Here is a 19,651-nt window from a genome sequence, read left to right as displayed (position 1 = left end):
TTAGCTATTGTGAAAGGTATTGTTTCTCTTAGTTCTGGCTCTGTATTCTTTTTGTCACGGTAGAGAAAGCCAACTGATTTTTGTATGTTGATCTTGTCAGTTGGTCAGGTAACTGTTCTCCAGATTTCTTGGCACAACTGGGTGAGCACATCCAAGGCTGCATCTGTTTATTGAAATATGTCAACTGGTATTCCAACAATTCCTTTAGAGTAGCTTGAATTTCCTCCTTCATCACCACACTGCTTCTTAACCATATGTTGTTTCATTAAATTTTGTTCAGTGACTCTGTGTACTCCATCTATCTTATGATCCTTCCTGCCCATAGCATCTTTAAGCACTACAATTCAAGGTGTAAATTTGTTCATTTCCTTCAGATTAAGAAATGCCATCTGAGTTTGTCCCTTTTGATTTTCTAACTCCAGCTCTGCCTATTTCTTTTTATATTTCATATATTTATCATATATTCATATATTTCATATTATTTTATCTTGATTTGTCTTTCTGAACTGCCCTTTGAAATCTTCTGTTCAGCTCCTTGACTTCCTGAATTTTTTTCCCTTTGCTTTGACTTCTCGGTATTCTAGTCCAATATTCAAAGTCTCTTCTGACATCCAACCCAGCAATCTTGAAATAAAACCCCAGATAGTCTATTCAGGCAATACTCAATGGCTTGAATCAGAAACATTGAAATCAAGTGCAGTTCCAACACTTTACCAATAACTATCTGGCTTTGTAAAAGTCAAATAATCCTTATGGTTATTATTTTCATTTGTTTAAAAAATGGGGGGACTGTTTTTATCAGCTTTAATGGGTTATCCTGAGACACTAATAATGCAAACCATCATTCAAATGCATGGAGTCCTTAAGATGCAAGTGATCAAAGGGGTGACAGTCAAAAGGATGGCAGTTCTAGCCCACTCAGAGGCTCTTTGAAAGGTGGCAGTGGTGATCTGCCTCCCAAAGGAAAATCTCGTGAGGCAGCTCTACTGTGACACAGATGGTCTTCACAAGCCAGAATGAGCTCAAGAACAAGTAGTGACACCAAAAAAACCCGCTGCCATTGGCTCGGTTCCAACTCCCAGCAGCCCTGCAGGGGAGCACGGACCTGTCCTCTACTGATTCCTGGTCTCGCAATCTTCCAGAACCTGACTGCCATATCTCTCTCCCTTGGGGCAAATGATAGGTTTAAACTGCTACTGATTGGCCTTTTAGTTAATAGCCAACTGCTTGAGCACTTCACCACCAGCCTTCCTTCACTTTTTTTCTATCTCCACAGGTAGGTCCCACTGAGTGGAGTACAACTTACAGAGACTCAACGAACACCAGCCCTGAACCCTGTCCTATCCTGTGCCATCCTCAGTTTCTGACACCCCCAAGCCCACTGTGTCAATCCACCTGGTTTTGAGGGGCTTTCTCTCTTTCGTCAGTCAACCCTGCTACTTTGCCAAGCTTGAGGTCCCTCTTCTAGGAAGAGCTTCTCCTAGCAGCATGCCCAAGGTATGAGAAACAAAGCTTCACCATCTTTACCTCTAAGGAGCACTCTGGTTACACCTTTTCCAAGACATACCTGTTATGTTGTTTTGGCAGTTTTATAAGAATAAGGCTCAAAAACACAAACTCATTGCTGTCAAGATGGAACTGATTCATAACTGACCCTCGAAAAGGTTTTTGGAAGCTGTGAATCACAAGGGAGCAAAGAGCCCATCTTTCTCCCTCAGAGCTGCTGAAGGATTTGAACCGCAGAGAGGAACTACCTTTGAGTTAGCACAGCTCTCCATGGAATACAGTATCTGGGCTCCCTGTAAGAGGATCTACTTCTTTTTGTGTGTGTGTTTTTTTATTATTAATTTTAATAGACATTTACAGAGGTTTTGGATTTCCATTCATTCATTGCCACACTTTTCTCCCTGCCCAGCCCTCCCCACCAGCTCACTCCCCACTCTGAAGAGAAAAAAAAAAAAAAATATTCCTTCATTAGTATATAATTCCCACATCCCTTCCCCCCACTCCCCACCCTGAGTACACTTCTCTATGCAACCTTAATTCTGGATTCCTGTGCTAACCATAATACTCAATCATATATCACCTCTAATCTCTTCTTTCCCTCATCTGTTTCAATACAATATACATAATTTATCCAGTTTTTTCTGTCATACCCCAACCCTGATGTCAGACCCATTCTACAACAGTGGCACCATGCAGTATTTGTCCCTTTGTGACTGAGATATTTCACTCAGCATAATATCCTCCAGGGTCACCCACTTTGAATAATATTGCATGAGTTCCTTGTTTTTCAATGTGGCGTAGTATTCCATTGTGTGGATATACCACAGCTTCTCTATCCATTCATTTGTTGATGGGCCCTTAGGTTGCTTCCAACTCTTTGCTATTGTAAACAAAGCTGCAATAAACATGGGTGTGCATATATCTGCTTGGATGGCAGACATGGTCTCTCTGGGGTATATTCCCAGTAATGGGATTGCTGGGTCAAATGGTATCTCTATTTGCAATTTTTTGAGAAAACGCCACACCGCTTTCCACAATGGTTGCACCATCTTACATTCCCACCAACAGTGAGTAAGAGTTCCAGTTTCTCCACGTCCTCGCCAGCATTCGTTGCTTGCTGTTCTATTTTGCTATTCTTACTGGGGTGAGATGATATCTCATAGTTGTTTTAGGATCTACTTCTTTGATGGTTAAATGAAACAGTAACAATGGTTTACATTTTTATGTAACTATAGTAACAAAGAGTTTTCAAATACTTGTAGTATATACTTTAACTCTCAAACCCAAACAAAACAAATCATATTATTCTCATTTTCCAGATTAAGAAACATATCTGACTTAACTGAGGTTATTCAGTGAAAAGTAAAATGATCTCTCTCCAGGCTTCCAATTCCAAAGCCAGGGTTTTTATATCCCTTCTACATCTTCTTCTCTGTACCTGTCCTTGTCAATATGGTAAATTAGTTCTTGTAATCTATGAAACTGGAAGCAGGAGTGGCATCCACTTCCAAAATGGCTTGCCTCCGGAAACTCTACGTACGAACAGTGCTCAGGCTGTTCGTTCATAGAGTCACTGAGTCGTCTACAACTCGACAGCATTAAACAACAACAACAACAATCTATGAAAAGGCATAATCTAAGTCTATTTGAGTTTCCCTTAAGGAGAATGGAAATCTCAGAGCACTTAATTATGTTCATCTAAAACCTATACTTAGACCAGAAAGCAGTAGTCAGAACAGAGTAGGGAAATATTGCATGGTTCTGGATCAGGAAAGGAGTGTGGTCAGGGATGCATCCTACATCCATATCTTTTCATTCTACAAGCTGAACAGATCATTTGGGAGGAACGTGGCATTAGGTTTGGAAGAAGACTCATCAACAACCTGCATTATGCAGATGACACAACCTTGCCTACTGAAACTGAGGAACACAGGAGGTATTTGCTGCAGAAGGTCAAGAACTGTAGTCTTCAATATGGACTGAAGCTCAATGTCAAGAAAACAAATATTTTTATCACTGGACCAACTGGTAGCTTCATGATAGCCAGAGAAGAGACTGAGATAGTTAACAGCTTCAGCTTGCTTGGTTCCACAATGAACACTCTTGGCACCAGCAGACAGGAAATCAAAAGCTGAGTTGCACTGGGAAACTCAGGGACCTCTCTAGAGTACTGAAGAGCAACAATGTCAGTCTGGAGACTAAGGTGCGCCTAATATAGGCCATGGTCTTCACAGTTCTTGCTATGTGTCAGAGAGCTGGACAATAACTATGGATGACAGAAAAACAATTGATGTCTTTGAGTTGTAGTATGGAGAAGAGTGTTGAACATACACAGTGGACTTCCAGGAGAACAAACAGGTCTATCCTGAAAAGGGTGAAATCAAGCGGTTCCATGGAGGCAAAGATTTTGAAGCTCCATCTCACATACTTTGGGCACATGGCCAGGAGAGATCAGTCCTTGAAGAAGGACATCATGCTTGGAAGGGTGGTGGGACAGCGCGAGGGAGGAAGACCAAGGATAAGATGGGTTGACTCAGTGACTGGAGAAATGAGATTAGGTCTGTTGGAGATGAGAAAATTGGCTCAGGACAGGGCAGGGTTCAGAGATATTATACATAGGATCACTATGAGTCACAGCAACTCGACAGCACATAACACCAACATCAACTTAAGAAACAGTGCTTGGTAATAGGAGAAAACCAAACACAATGCTTTGGATAAGTGCACATACCCAGTTTAGTGTGCAGCCTAAAGCATGGATCATAGGTTGATATTATTAAGGGTCGTCAGGTCAACTGCTACAACTCATAGCAACCCCTATGAACAGGGGTCTGAACCGTGCCCTAGCCTGACACATCATATAATGCTGGACAAGTAGAAATGGGCAATAAATATTTGACAGCTGATTGATTTGTGTCTCAGCCAGGGGCAAAAAGAGGAATCAACAGATGAAGAACATAAACTATTTCCAAAATGGAACCTGATTAATGAAATTGAAGTCAGCTGACTTCAAAAGCTAAAGAAAGGGGGGAGGGGGAACCAGATGTGGAAAGCATCTGAGATTACAGAATTTCAGTCCTAGTAGTCCCCGACTTACAACACATTTGAGTTATGACAAAGTACACTAACAGATTTTTTGAAGGGCTTTTCACATCTCATGGTTAGGAATATGGATTACGTGTGATATTAAAATATATCTGTAAGTTTATGTGTAATGTTTCCAAGACCCAAAGTCAAATAAAGATCAGATTTATAAAGATACTGATCACAGAAGGCAATAATAATGAAAAATAAAAATTCGAAAATGACGTTATTTGACTTAGCATCAGAAATGACATACAACAGAGTTGCCAGAACAGAACCTCATTGTAAATGGGGGCCCAGGTCTGGAGCAGTGCCCAGGAATCTGCATTTTGCTAAGCTTCTCCAAGGTTCCTTAATCACTGGGCACAATTTGAAAAGAAATGAAACAAAACAAAGCGCTGCCTAGAAAGTATCTCTATTAATCTTAGGCTGACCATAAAAATGATGAAGATCCTTAAAACACTAACTTGAATTAATTGAAAATACAGTCACATGTTATATTACTTTGAGGAGGGTCCCAAAATTAAACAATGAGACTCAATTCCCAGATCATCATCCCCCCTAAGTGTTTAACATGCATGGACTCCAAAGCTGATCAAGGCCCTCGGCGGCCCTGACAACATCCCTACCCACATGGCTGACGGCACTATTGAATGACTCCGGGAGAGGAGATACCCAGAAATACAACCAGCTTTACATGTTAATAAACCAACCATCACAGAAAAGCATACAATTTAAATTGAGCTGGTAATCCAAGATTAGGAAGGCATAGTATGAAGACTGTCACAGGAAAGGCAGTTTTCATTTTAACATACCAAAAGAGCTCAGCCGTAGCAATGAAATAAGAAACGAACACAAACATTCTGGGATTTATTAGAATTTTCCCCCTCCTTTTCAAGAGGGAGGAAAAATCCTTTTAAATAACAGATTTATCTAATCATTGTTCAGTGTCTAAGTTTTAGTTCAGACTCTATTATTCAAAATATTTTTAAAACTGCACAGGTGGGTCAAATGACTGTTCTGGTTCATCTTGATTTTGAAAGGAATGAATTTCATCACCTACATAAGGATTAAATTCAGAAAACGTCATGGAAATGTAATCCTAAACAGGTGGTTCCCATTCCAACACGTATGAGTTACTCTCCACCTAGAGGAGGAAGGACAATCGCCCAGGTTTCCTCCATCACTTGGCCGTCCCTCTGCTTAAAATGACTTCATGACATACAAGCTGGCTTAGAACACACCAAGTGCCTACAGTGAACAGACTTTTGTTTTGTGTTATTCCTTGGGGTTTGGGTTGCTTGATTCCCTGCCTAGGATCTCTGCTGGGGCTATCGTTAAGCATTGAGCAAGCCACACCGTTGGCAGTTCAAACCCACTAGCCACTCCACAGAAGAAAGTACAGGCAGTGTGGAGTCCATGTGCATACTGAGTGGCAGCGTTGGAAGTTCTATTTTGTCCTGCATTGCTGTGTGCTGTTGAGCTGGAACTGACCCATAGCTGACCCTCCAGTGGGTTCTCAGAGGCAGTAAATGGCACAGGAAGAGAATGCCCATCCTTCTCTCATGGAGCAGCTGGTGGATTCAAACCATGTCCCTTTGGGATTGCAGAGCAGCTTCTTACCACTAGGCCACCAGAGCTCCCTATTCTGTCCTGCAGGGTCACTAAATGTTGGCACTGACTCATTGGCAGTGGTTTGGGTTCTTCTGTTTGCATGTTTTGAGTAGGGTCGGCAGTAAGCACCTCCCTGGAAAACATGCAAATTGAAATGTGGATGAGGTATCATGATGTCACTCTTATATCAATCTCTCTCCCTCCTAAGGAACCAAAACTTTTTCTTTCTCATCCAGATAAGATATGCAAAACACCAATCAAGCTCCATGAAAAGAGCAAGAAAAACATAAATATTCCTGGGGCCTGTCATTATACATAGGATATATTGAATTGAGAAAATAAAATTGAAAGATGACATAATACTATGGGCTATGAAACAGAACAAAGAGAGTGGAAATGAGAACGCTGACACATTATGAGAGCTGTAACTAATGTCATGAGAAAATGTGCATAAAAAATGTTAAATGTGAACCTAATTCGGTAAGTAAATTTTCATCTATAATACTATTAAAATCTTGTTTTTTAAAAAACTATGTGGGCTTCCACAATGAAAGAGAGAAGGAGAGAAAACAAGAAACTATGGGCTGTGAGGTTGAAGGAAAAAATTTTGATAAAAACATAAAAAAATCAGTGTCTACTGGCTTGATGAACTGTTAAGCAATGACTGAATTAGCCAAGTGTTCTAAGTCATTTTCTAAAAATGTTACAACTCTCCTCTTCCAGCAATTACACATTGGCAACACACCAATACCTGTCATTTCATAAGGAAGAAGTATCAGACATGGAACCAGAAAGCCTCATTCTGAGTGTCTGTTCTGCTGCCTTTCCATCAAGTGACAGCAGCAAATGAGTATCACCTCTCTGAACCTACCTTCTCATTTGCAAAATAGGGCATAGTTTTATCTATGTGCAAAGTTGTACGATTCATTAAAATAAGGTACATGCAAGGACATCGGAGAATTATCAAAATCATTCAGCTGTGAAAAACGCTAATCAATTATTTCTCCAGATGAAAAGAGTAGAAAAAACCCAAGCACCCATTTAAACCAAGCATACAAGATAGCCACTTAACTAGAAAGGAATTTCAAGAAAGGGCAGAGAGTTTTTCTTTAGGCTGGCTGCCATACTTCATTTGGGCATACCTGAGACTCTGAGCAGACTTTCATTTTCATGGCTGCACTAATTTCTATGTCAAAATGTATAGCCGTGTCTTTGAGTTAAAAATAATCACCCAGGCCCATGAAAGCCAGATTCCCTTTTTCTTGAGCCCTGAGCCAAGAGAAGTGCTGTGCTTTCTTTTATGCTCAGTCCTCCTTCATTATGCCATTACAGGTTATAAAGCTGGGACAGGAACAAAATACTTACAGCTGCAGACACGATCTGGGCAGAGATTCCCTTCAAAAGTGAATGTCGCATAACTGATCCATGGAGTGAAAAGTTATCAGGTAATTTTTTCTTCCTTTTGGAAAAAAAAAAGGAAAAAATTTAAGAACAGGAAAAATAAATCTTGAAAAGGAAAGGTCTCAACACTCTGAAAGAAAACATAAGAGAAGTAAAAAGGAACATTGAATCTGTAACTTCTATCTGTAAAAAATGGCACCAAGAGTTTAATAGTTCCTCAGTCAGATTTTGTACTCTACTCACAAAGTCCAGAGAATCAAAAGCCAGAAAATGAGGAAGAGTATCATTCCTTTTCCACCGATACAAACTGTTGAACCTACCTCAAGAAACACAACAGTAATTTTATTTCTCCTCAGAATGCTGCCTATAGCATGCCCTATGAGTCTACATTACCACAACTATCTTGCCGGCCTCGCCTACCTCTCACCCTCCTGTCTATAACCCTTCTCCTATTCTTCAACCAACCCCATCCCAAAACTCCCCCTCAGGAGCCCTATAATGCCCCTCTCTGCTGCTCCTACAAGGGCTCCTTTCACTTAACCCCCTCATCACTGTTCCCAGGAAAAATGAATTTTTAAACTTTTACCAAATATTACTGAATACCTGCTCTGTGCTCCAAATTAAGAATGTGCTGAAATAAAAAGCAGTGTCTGGAAATGAGGTTATGAAACGCAATGCAAATAGGACAATGTGTGTAAAACACAGTACATATAAACAAAACACAGTGTACATGAATTTTGTATGCAAACCTATATAAAATAAAAATAATTATTAAAAATAAAATAATGTGCTGGAGATACAAAGAGAATGCATGTGTGGCATTCTCAAGGGACCGCTACAACCAGTGAGAAGGACTGATGTGATTCTTAAAGGACAGAGATTAGGCTACAAGTATGAATAAAGTAGATACAAATGAAGAGAGATTTAATCCTGTTCATTAAGGGGACAGAGACAAGGGGCGACTATGGAGTGAATTCTGCATTTGGTTTCGATGGATGACTAGAAATAAGCCCCAAACAACCAAACTTAACTTCTGTTGACTCATTCTGACTCAATGACCTCCACTGGGTTTCTAAGGATATAAATCTCTACAGGGAGAAAATGCCCATCTCTCTCAATATGTTGGCGTATAAATATACCACCAGACCTCAACAGAAATTAGGAAGTGACAAAAAGGCTTGAGTGGCAACGTAAAGAGAAGATGCACAGGGTGTGTGGGAAGAAGTGGGCACACAAAGGGCATGACGGGGAGGGCTGGCATGAAGTGATTCAAAATGGAGAGCAGGGCCCAGAGTGATGCTGCGAAAGGCGTTTTGCCTTTATCACGCAGGTTTTAAGAAGAAACTACCACCACTGAAGCACAGGGAGACCACAAAATCAAAATAGCTTGTCCATCCGCATAACACAGTGACCCCAGCAACTGTCCCTACTCCACAAACAGGTGACGTCCCAAAGGAGACAGTGCTGATGCAGGCAAAATTTAAAAGAAGGGGGAAATATACAGACAACTTTATCATCATCAGTCACACATGACTTCAATAAAGTATTTACATTAGGTTTCCTCCACTTCTCTTTCCTTTTCATGTTCTTTCCAAGAATTTAGAAGGTGAAAAGCAGCCAAAATGGAGTTCTTTAGGGTTAGAAGTCCTTCTCCCAAATCTTTAATCATTTTTGTAACTCTCGTCTGAACCCATTCCAAGGGAAGGAACGCATGCTGGGGGTGATCTGGGGGCAGGAGTACAAGGAACAGAAGAGAGTGAGGCCTAAGGAGTGTCGTTTCCACCACCAACCGCCCCCGGCTCCAACGTGTGCCGTGTGCTGCTGTTGTTAGGTGCGATCGAGCCAAATCCATCTCACAGTGACCCTCTGAACGACAGATCTCAACCCTATCCAATCCTGTGCCATCCTCACAATCACACACTGGAGCCACTGTGTCAACCCATCTCATTAAGGGTCTTCCTTTCTTCTACTGACCCTCCACCTTTCCAAGCATGATGTCCCTGTCCAGAAATAGCCTCTCCTAACAACATGGACCAAGTATGTGAGACAAAGCTTTGTCATCCTTGCCTCCAAAGAGCACTCTGGATGCACATCTTCCAACACATAGGTTCCACAATTAAGGCATCTTCTACCTATTATGAGGAGATCTGGTAGCCTAGTGGGAATGGACTTGAACTGGCAACTCAAAGGCAGGAGGTTTGAATTCACTAACAGCTCTGTAAAAGACAAGACGGGCAATCAATCACCTCCAGCACAATTTACAGCCTCAGAAAACCCCCTGGAGGGTCAGCTATGAATTGGTTCCAATTTGACAGTATGTGTCTATATATTATGGCTTCCTAGCAGAGTGAAGGAGACATGGTCCTCGCACTCAGATTTCTTTGTTTCAAGAAAACAAAGATTCTCACCACTGGACCAATTGGCAGCTTCCTGTTAAGACAGATAAAAGATTGAGATTATTAACAACTTCAGTTTCCTTGGTTCCACAATCAACACTCTTGGCACCAGAAGTCAGGAAACCAAAAGACAAATTGTACTGGGAAAGTCAGCTGTCAGGGACCTCTCTAGGGTACTGAAGAGCAATGATGTCAGTCTGGAGACTAAGGTGCGCCAGATCTAGCCACAGTCTTTGCAAATACTTGCTATGTGTCAGAGATCTGGACAATGATGAAAGATGACAGAAGAAGAATCAATGCCTTTAAGTTGTGGTGCTAAAGAAGAGTGTTGAACACACCATCGACTGTCAGGAGAACAAACAGGTCAGTCTAGGAGAGAGTTAAACACAATCTCTAAGATCTAACAATCAGATCCTTTCCACCCATGTGGGTCTTCTACTTCCACATAGGGCTCTAGCACACCGTATTATAAAGAGACAGTTGAGTTTTAAATGATCAAATAGTCTGGCCATATAAGAGTGTGATTTACATGAACACTTACCTTTTAAGGTTGGTCCTATCACCACTGTCTGAGCTTGCCACAGAGGAAGTGTCGTAGGAGTGAGAATCAATAGTATCAATGTTCAACAACGTTGGATCCTCGAGCACAAAAGACTCCTCTTCATCATCTGTCTAAATTGGAAGAACATGGATCAACAAACTTAAAACACTCTGTGAGAAAAGAGAGAGAGGCATGAATGGGTTTTTTCAAAATACTCAAGGGCTTACATCTGTTTTTCACCTCTACTCCACACTGGTCTGAAAACTGATCCTTACTGGTGAGAGAGATGTACTCTTGCTCAGTGTTGCTGAATCGACTCTAACTCACAGCAGAGTATAGCAGGAGAGATAAACCTTGCCCAATCCCACGCCATCCCCACAATCTCCAAATTCAGAATTAACATTTCTATTCTAGATGGTCATCTCTCCCTAAAGAATCTCCTGCAAGAACTCCTTTCTTATAACAAGAAATAGTTATGAAGAGTATTAGCTATGCTGTTATGTGCTGTTGAGTCACCTGCAACCCATAGTGACCCTATGTACAGTAGCTCTGAACTCTGCACTGTCCTGAGCCAGTCTAACTAATTCCGACACACCAACCCCCACTGCCCTAGTTACTGTATCAATCCATCTCAAACAGTGTCTTCTCTTGCGCTATCCCTTCACCCTTCCAAGTATGGTGTCCTTCTCTAAGGACCAGAACCTACTGGCTACATGCCCAGAGTATGTGAGACAGAGCTTTAAAATCCTAGCCTCCAAGGAGAAACTTGGTTTCACCCTCTTGGCAGTCCATAATATGCTCAAGACTCTTTTCCAGCTACTTGATGGCATCACAGAATTTTTTTTAAAAATCCAAATCTCCTAACAATAATTCCTTTGCTATCCAACTCCTCTTAAGGGATGTAAACTTTCTGACGGAGGGCCTTGATTGAACCTGTATTCTCATTGTTTAAAAATATGTTTGGTATAGAAGATGTGCTCAATAAATATTCTTTAAATGCTAAAAAAAAATCCAAATCTATAAAGATGCATCATTAGTTAACTAAAAGCCAATGACTAACTGAAAGAAAATAAATGCCACTTGGCAATCAATAGTACATAGTAAGATATCTGACAAGCAGGGAGAAGAAAGGCATTCTGAGTAGGACGCAGGCTGGGCAAAGACAGTGATTTGATTAGATATATTCTGCAGTGGGAACATATGCTGGCAGGGACCTCTCAAGAGTCCTGAAGTACAATAATTTCAGTTTAGAGACTAAGATGCCCCTGATCCAGGCCATGGTCTTTGCAATTACCTGCTATGCATCAGAGAGGTGGACAATGACTAAGAGATGCCTTTGAGTTGTGGTGCTGGAGAAGAGTACTGAACATACGATGACTGCCAAGAAAACAAACAGGTCTGTCCTAGAGAGGGTGAAACCAGCTTGCTCCATGGAGGAAAGGATTTTGAGGCTCCGTATGACATAATTTGGGCATGTTGCAAGGAGGGATCAGTCCTTGGAGGAGGACATTATGCTTAGAAGGGTGGAAAGTCAGTGCAGGAGAGGAAGACCCGAGATGAGACAGACTGACACAGTGACTGGGTAGGTGTGTCAGAGACAGTGAGACTGGCTCAGGATTGGGCAGGGTTCAGAGTTACTGTGCAAAGGGCCACTATGAGTTGTAGTCAATTCAATAACACATAAATGCAATGACATTTTGCTTGAGGAGAAAGAGTTGCCAGCAACATCTGGAGTACATAGGCTCTTGGTGGTGGTGGTGGTATGTGCCACTGAGTCACTTACGACTCATATCGACCTTATGTACAAGAGCTCTAAACTCTGCTCTATCCTGTGCCAGTAGTGAATGTTTCTAGAAAAGTAAGTTAGAACTCAAACTATAAGAGCCTTATATTTCTTCTTCCATTCTCTAGATTACCTTTTCACATTATTAACAATTTCTTTTGATCAGCAAACATTCTTTTTTATTATTATTATTAATTTCTTTACTTTTCTTGTTGTGTAAGGTCGCATCAGAGCCACCTGGCACAGGAGGAGATTGCCCCTCCTTCTCCAGCAGAGCACCGGGATTGCAACGCAGCATCTTTGCCACTAGGCCATCAGAGCTTCCTGATCAGAAAATATTCTTAAAGCTAACACAGTTCCATTTATTATGTTTTCCATTATGTTGTTGTTGTTAGGTGCCATCGAGTTAAATACAACTCACAGCGACTCAATGAACAAAAGATCTGAATCCAGTCCTGTCCTACACCATCCTCACACTTCTTGACACACAAAAACACATTGCAGCAGTCACCATGTCCATCCACCTGGTTGAGGGTCTTCCCCTCCTTCACTGACCCTCCTCTCTTCCCAACATCATGTCCTTCTCCAAGGAATAACACCTCCTAGGAATATGTCCAAAGTATGTGTGGCGAAGCCTCATCATTCTTGCCTCCAAAGAGCACTCTGTCTTCACCTTCTCCAAGACATATCCATTTTCTTGACCATCCATGAGATGTTCAATGCTCTTCTCCAACACCACAGCTCAAAGGTATCAATTCTTTTCTGTCATCCTTATTCTTTGTCCAGGTCTCGGATATATAGCTAGTAATTGGAAAGACCATGGTCTGAATCAAAGCACCTTAGTTCTCAAACTAACATCACTACTCCTCAATAATTTGGAAAGGTCCCTAACTGCAAATTTTCCCAGTGCAATTCATCTCCTTATTTCCTGACTGCTTGTACCAAGGGTGTTATTTGTGGGTCCAGGGAAGATGAAGCTGCTGACAGTTTCAATATTCTCTCCATCTATCATGACACTGTCTATTGGTCCAGTGGTAAGAATCTTTGTTTTGGAATATATTTTCCATTATATATTCAATACTCCGCTCCAGCACCACAGCTCAAAGGCATCAATTCTCCTTCTATCTTCCAGGCGTCTGGAATATTATTATATATTATATATTACCGTTAATGTTCTATAAGTTATGTTTGAGAAAATTTTTCCTGTTTCAAAGTCCTGATGTGGTACAGCCTTTGTATATAACAAACTCTTACATATTTTTTTTTAAAAAAGAGACAAATTAAAAAAAAATGGCCAGAGAAATGAAATGGCAATTTACAAAGAGATATCCAAATGGATAAAACATATGTCAAGGTCCCCAAATCTATCAGTCTTCAGAGCTTTTGAGGGTGACAGTACTGTTCTGCTTCTTCATGGTGTCATCTGTGAAAAGTGATCAAGTGGTATGCTTACAATTTGTGCACCTTTCTGTGTATTACACTTCAACAGCAAGTTCAACAGGCCTTTCTGACTGCAGAACCCTGTGAAATGACGGATGTGAACTCAGCACCACTCTCAGAGGCTGAGACAAGGAAGGATCAAAATTTTAAACCTGAAGAAGTCAAATAGGAAGACGAATGGAATGAAGAGAAACAGGGCTGAGGGGAGACAGAGAGACTCCAGTTAGAAAACAAAACTTCAAAAAAAAAAAACACAAAACTTCAAAGTTGAAACTTCAGAAGCAGCACCGTTTCAAAGGATGACAAGGTCCACATCCTAAATCCTGATATTCAGGAAGACTCAGTAAGCTCTAGGGCTCTAGTCTTTAAAAAAACTTGCAAGTCCTGGTCTCCTTGCAGGACAGCATTAATGACTATCACTGAAACACATGCACTCAAATATCCTGGAGCAAGAGCCTTCCGGCACCTTCCACTTCTGACTTTTTCTCTTTAAGATCTTCTTTCAGCTCTTCTCCTCTTTTATCATCTATTTAGAGTGTTCTACAACTTAAGATCTTTTTTTTTTCTATCACGTATGCATCTGCCTAGAAGAAATGATGCCTTTGAGCACTGGTGCTGGAGAAGAGTACTGAACATCCGAATGAATGCTAAAAGAACAAACAAGTATGTCTTGGAGAAAGTACAGTAAGAGCGCTTCTGGAGGCAAAGATAATAAACCTTCATTTCACATATTTAATGCTTGGGAAGGTGGAGGGATGGTGAAAGAGAAACAGACCCTCAATCAAGTGGATTGACAAAGTAATCACAGCAATGGGCTTAAGTGTGTGAGAGATGATGAGGATGGCACAGGATATGACAGTGTTCAGATCTGTTGTTCATAAGGTCGCTATTGGTCATACTCAACTAGATGACTTCTAATAACTATTTCATGCAGGTATGAAAGCTGGCCAATTTCCAAGTCTGATTCTCTCTCAAGATAGAGACACTCATGTAGTTTTTAATAATCCACATACATTAGGCACCCAAATTACTGTTGAGAATGATAACATACTGCCTCCTCAGAAAATAATTTGTGACTGTTCTTACTGTTATTCAGAGATAAGAAACTTATACAATGAGAGTGTCCTCCATTTATGAGTTAGTCTCATACAAATAGGACTACTATTTTCTTTGCCAATATCAAGCAACATATATTAATAGGGCTTTGCACACAGTCCTCAAAGATCATTTTTTATTTCACACTCAAGAAAATAATTGCAACAAGGATTGATTTGAAGGCGGAAAGAATGACGATGCAATTAAGTCTATGTTAACAAAACTTCCTATAATTAATCTTTTCACAAGAGTAGGAGAAATGAAAGCCCTCCATCATATTGTTGTTGTTGTTTGTTGTTATGTGCCATCGAGTCATTTGCGACTCATAGCGACTCTATGTACAAGAGCTCTATACGCTCTTCTATCCTGTGTCAACCTAGCCATCTCAAATGCACTTATTCCCACCTCTCCAGTCACAGAATTGATCCATCTCATCAAAGGTCTTCCTCTCCTTCACCACCCCTCCACTCTGCCAAACATGATGTCCCTCTCCAAGGACCAGTCCCTCCTTGCAACATGCCCAAAGTATGTCAGACGAAGCATCAGAATCCTTGACTCCAGGGAACATTCTGGCTTCACCCTCTCCAGGATAAACCTGTTGGTTCTCCTAGCAGTCCATAGCACATTCAACACTCTTCTCCAGCACCACAACTCAAAGGCATCAATTCTCTATCATTCCTATTCACTGTCCAACTCTCTGATGCATAGCACGTAAGTGCAACAAATTCACTGTCACTGGATAATCTTTCACTGACTATCTTAGTGATCTAGCACAATTCTACCAAATATACCCCAAGTGGGTGGCTTTAACAAACAGCAGTATGTTTTCTTAGTTTAGAAGACTGGAAGTGTGAAGTTAGAGGGCCAGCCCTAAACAAAGGTGTTCTCGTTCTGTCAGCTCTGAAGGAACGGCCTCATCTCTTCAGCTCCTGCTTCCTCATTCCTTGGCGATCTCCACATGTCTTGGAATCTATTATACCACAGCCTTTTTTTTAATTGCATTTTTAATCTCTTTTACATCTCAAAAAAAAAAGGAGTGTCTCAAGACAGTGTACATTCATCTTGCTTCAGTAACTTAATGAAGACAATTCAATGTCAAATAGGATTATATTAATAGGCATAGGTTTTTGTTATTGTCACTATGTGCTTCTGACTCAGTGGCCATACCTTTGACAAAGGAAAACACTAGCCTCCCAGTCCTGCTGTCCCTGAGCCCACTGCTGCAATCACTTGTGAAGTCAACTCAGGTCAAAGTCTTCCTCTTCTTTGCTGACCCTCTGCTTCACCAAGCAGGACGTCCTTCTCCAAAGAATGGCCCTTCCTGATAACATGCCAGAAATAGGGGACATGGTCTCACTGTCCTCACCTCTAAGGGATACTCTGGCTGCATTTCTCTGAAGACAGACGTGTTTGTTCTTTTGGGAGTCTATGATATATTCAATATTATTTGCAGCTGCGGACATAGATGTTTGAATTTGCAACATATATTTTTGGAAGACAGGATTTTAATCCATAACACGGACCAAAGTCTTTTTTGGTCCTAAGTCTTAATATAGAGCACAGAGACCATTTCTGAAGTTAAAAATAGTGATGCATTCAAAGTAACAGCAACATCAAGCTGGTAGGGAAAATAGGGATCAAAGCCATACAAGAAAAATTAATGGTGTAATTCACAGAGAAAATAGGTGCATCCTATAGTGTGCTGGCTACAACCCTAGAAAGTAAAGACAAGTAAAAAAGACCGAGGTCCAACTCATGCACACCATTAGCTATTAGACAGTGGGCTCTCTGAACATCACTGATACTGCTTCAGAGCAATTAATGAATCATTATCATTAGGGAATACAAATTTTTAAAGTAACATCATAAACCAATATTTTAGTTCATTTAATTATTTTTCATCTACCATAAACCAAGCATTGTGCTAGGCACGGTGATTCTAACAATGAATAAAACATGATTTCTGCTCTTAAGAAACTCACATCCTAGACCAGCGTTGTCCAATAGAGCATTTGCAAGGATGGCAATACTCTGTATCCATGTGGTCCACCATGGCAGACCCTGGCCACACCTGCACTCGGGATCTGTCCTGTGTTACTGAAGAATTTAAGCTTTCATTTTGACCTAAATTTAATGTATTTCTATAGCCACATATTACTAGCGGAGTGTATAATAATGGAGACCTAAAGGATCAAAGACAAGAAGACCCTCAAGGAGATGGATTGGCCAAAGACCATAGCAATGGGCTTGATCTCAGCAGAGATTTTAAGAGTGACACAGGATTGGTCGGGGGTTTGTTCTGTTATTCACAGCCTGCCATGGGTCAGAGGCAACTCAAGAACATCTAACAACAACCTGTAAATAGTAAAATCAATGTTACGGAACAAGCGATTATTAATAACACCTACCTCATTTAGTATGCTTTCCAGTGTTGGAGGAGTATCAACTTGAGGAATATCAAACTCTTTGTCATCAATCTAAACAAAGAGAAGAAATCAATGAGCATGCTTGAAGTAATTTAAGTGATTAGAAACAAATATGCCACAAATCTGATACTGTGACTTGAACAAAAATGTTCATCAAGTTTAGGCGAAATGACTGGGAATGATTTTCCTTCTATGCACACATCAGTGGCTATCAAAGGCAGAAACACACTGACTGTATCTCCTGACAGCCCTTTCCAGGAAGGGTCTGGCCAAGGACTTTGTATTTGTTTTCTTAAACATGGCTAGGACAACCCCAAGTTTTTAAGTCTACACTTGTGTCAAAGCAGTATGAAGTCTAAGAATGCCTTTTATTTATTTAATAAGTTATACTAAGAGATGACTGTTGTAATGTGCTTCGACTCAGAACCAACTCAACACAGTCCCTAAAGCAGGTTTTCAGAGACTGTAAATCGCACAGGATGTGACTGCCCATCTTTCAGTGGCTGGTGGATTTTAATCTCCTGCCTTTGGGTTGGCAGTGCAACTCCTTACCATGAAGCTACCAAATTTTGTAAGAGATGATTAGGCCAAGTAACTGGTCATTAAATATATTCAGGCATAGAAACCAATCAACAAAATAAGGAGGGTAAATCACTGTGCAAGATATGGATTCTAACTCTACCACTCCTTCTATGCCCTTGAGAAGTCACTTATCACATCCAAGTCAGTTTTCACTCATAAAACAGATTCTTTATGCAGAGTAGACTGAGCTCAAAGAAGCTCACATAAAAGTATGCATTAAAGGTTTCATGAACTGTAATGAACTATAGAAACAATATCATTTTATCTCAGAAAACTCTACCTAGACTCCAGCTAATTTATTAAAAATTTATGTATCTGGGTTCTCTTGGACTATTTAAAACATATTCTAACCAATATACCGGGTAAATACCAACTTGATTAAAACGTTTACACTTTTACCAGATCATTTTTTAACTCCAATTCCTTATCCAAATCTATGTAGGAGAATTTTGACAGTGATGCTTCCAGACAGAAAGACTTATTCAGCTCTTCTTCAGTGGTCTTGGCACCGTGGCTCTGTTCCACATTTTCATGGTCTGGATCATTTTCCATATTTACTTCTAATAATTGTATTCAGTCAAGTCAAGCCAAGTGGTATTATGTTTTGTTTTTGTCTCTACTTTGTTTGGTTGGCTTTTTAAATCACAATAGCCTGAAAGATGGGTCTTCTAAAATAGAAAATAAAAGGAAAAAAAGTATTCATTAGATTTCCTCCTATCAACTACATATTCCAAAAGCTTATTTGGTCAGACTTCAATAGAAAGAAATCAATCATTTAATCATCTAATTACAGTCAAAGATAAATCAACAAAGGGGCACAAAAAGAGGAACACCTACCACAGAGTTAGGGAAGAGGCCTCCTCCCAAAGTCATAAAACAGGTGATAGAGTTGGAATGAGTTTAGCCCTAGACCTGGTATCAACCAGATCCGGATCTATACACCTTACAGTATGAGGGTACACAGATGCCAAAAGCTGCAATGAAGTTCCTCTTCATAGTCCCAAACCTCAGGATAATTCTACATTTCCCTGGAGATGATCATACAGGTCACTGTTGCCTGTGGAATCCACACCAGACTCTAGATCTTCAGGGAATTTAGGCCAGGCAAAGAAGGCCCAGAATTCAAACACCTAGGGAGGACAGAAGGAGAGTGGATGCTTTCGAGCTGTGGTGCTGGAGAAGAGTATTGAATGTACCATGGACTGCCAGGAAAACAAACAGATTCATCTTGGAGAAGATTAAACCAAGCTACTTTCTCCTTGGAGGCAAGGGTTCTGGGGCTTCGTCTGACATACTTTGGACATGTTGCCAGGAGGGATGGGTCCTTGGAGAAGGACATCATGCTTGGGAGGGTGGAAGGACAGCGCAGGAGGGGAAGACCCTCTATGAGATGGATTGATTTGGTGACTGGGGTAATCGGGATGAGTGTGTCAGAGGCAGTGTGATTGGCACAGGATAGAGCGGAGTTTAGGGCTATTGTGCATAGGGTCACTATGAGTCGAAAACGACTCGACGGCACATAACAACAACAACATCATTCAACACAAACGAACAAATCCAAGGGTTAAGATCTACTGAGGGAAGTAATAATGACTCCAGGATGAAATGGATCATAACAAACTGTGGCTGACTCTGAGAAGAATGGGAATCCCAGAACATTTAATCGTGCTAATGCGAAACCTGTACTTGGACCAAGAGGCAGTCATCAGAACAGAGCAGGGCAACACTGCATGGTTCAAAATTGGGAAGGGTGTATGCCAGGGATGTGTCCTGTCTCCATAAC

The 19,651-nt window shown here is 40.8% G+C and overlaps 1 protein-coding gene across 2 annotated transcripts in view; it reads right to left on the bottom strand.

Annotated features, from left to right (window-relative positions):
* Positions 1-18,420, bottom strand: part of VPS8 (vacuolar protein sorting 8 homolog (S. cerevisiae)) — a 351,425-nt gene extending 333,005 nt beyond the window's left edge. For both annotated transcript variants that reach the window (XM_006884085.1, XM_006884086.1), the window contains exons 1-4: positions 18,268-18,420; positions 17,269-17,337; positions 10,543-10,673; positions 7,570-7,663 (exon numbers count right to left, since the gene is read on the bottom strand). In XM_006884085.1, coding sequence (XP_006884147.1) covers positions 7,570-7,663; positions 10,543-10,673; positions 17,269-17,337; positions 18,268-18,420 — 447 coding nt within the window. The remainder of the gene's footprint in view (positions 1-7,569; positions 7,664-10,542; positions 10,674-17,268; positions 17,338-18,267) is intronic.
* Positions 18,421-19,651: the final 1,231 nt, after the last annotated feature.

Source organism: Elephantulus edwardii, unplaced genomic scaffold, assembly GCF_000299155.1.
Source record: "Elephantulus edwardii isolate Elephantulus edwardi_28Jun2011 unplaced genomic scaffold, EleEdw1.0 scaffold00031, whole genome shotgun sequence".
Lineage (NCBI taxonomy): Eukaryota > Metazoa > Chordata > Mammalia > Macroscelidea > Macroscelididae > Elephantulus > Elephantulus edwardii.
This window is presented reverse-complemented; position numbering and strand designations above follow the sequence as displayed.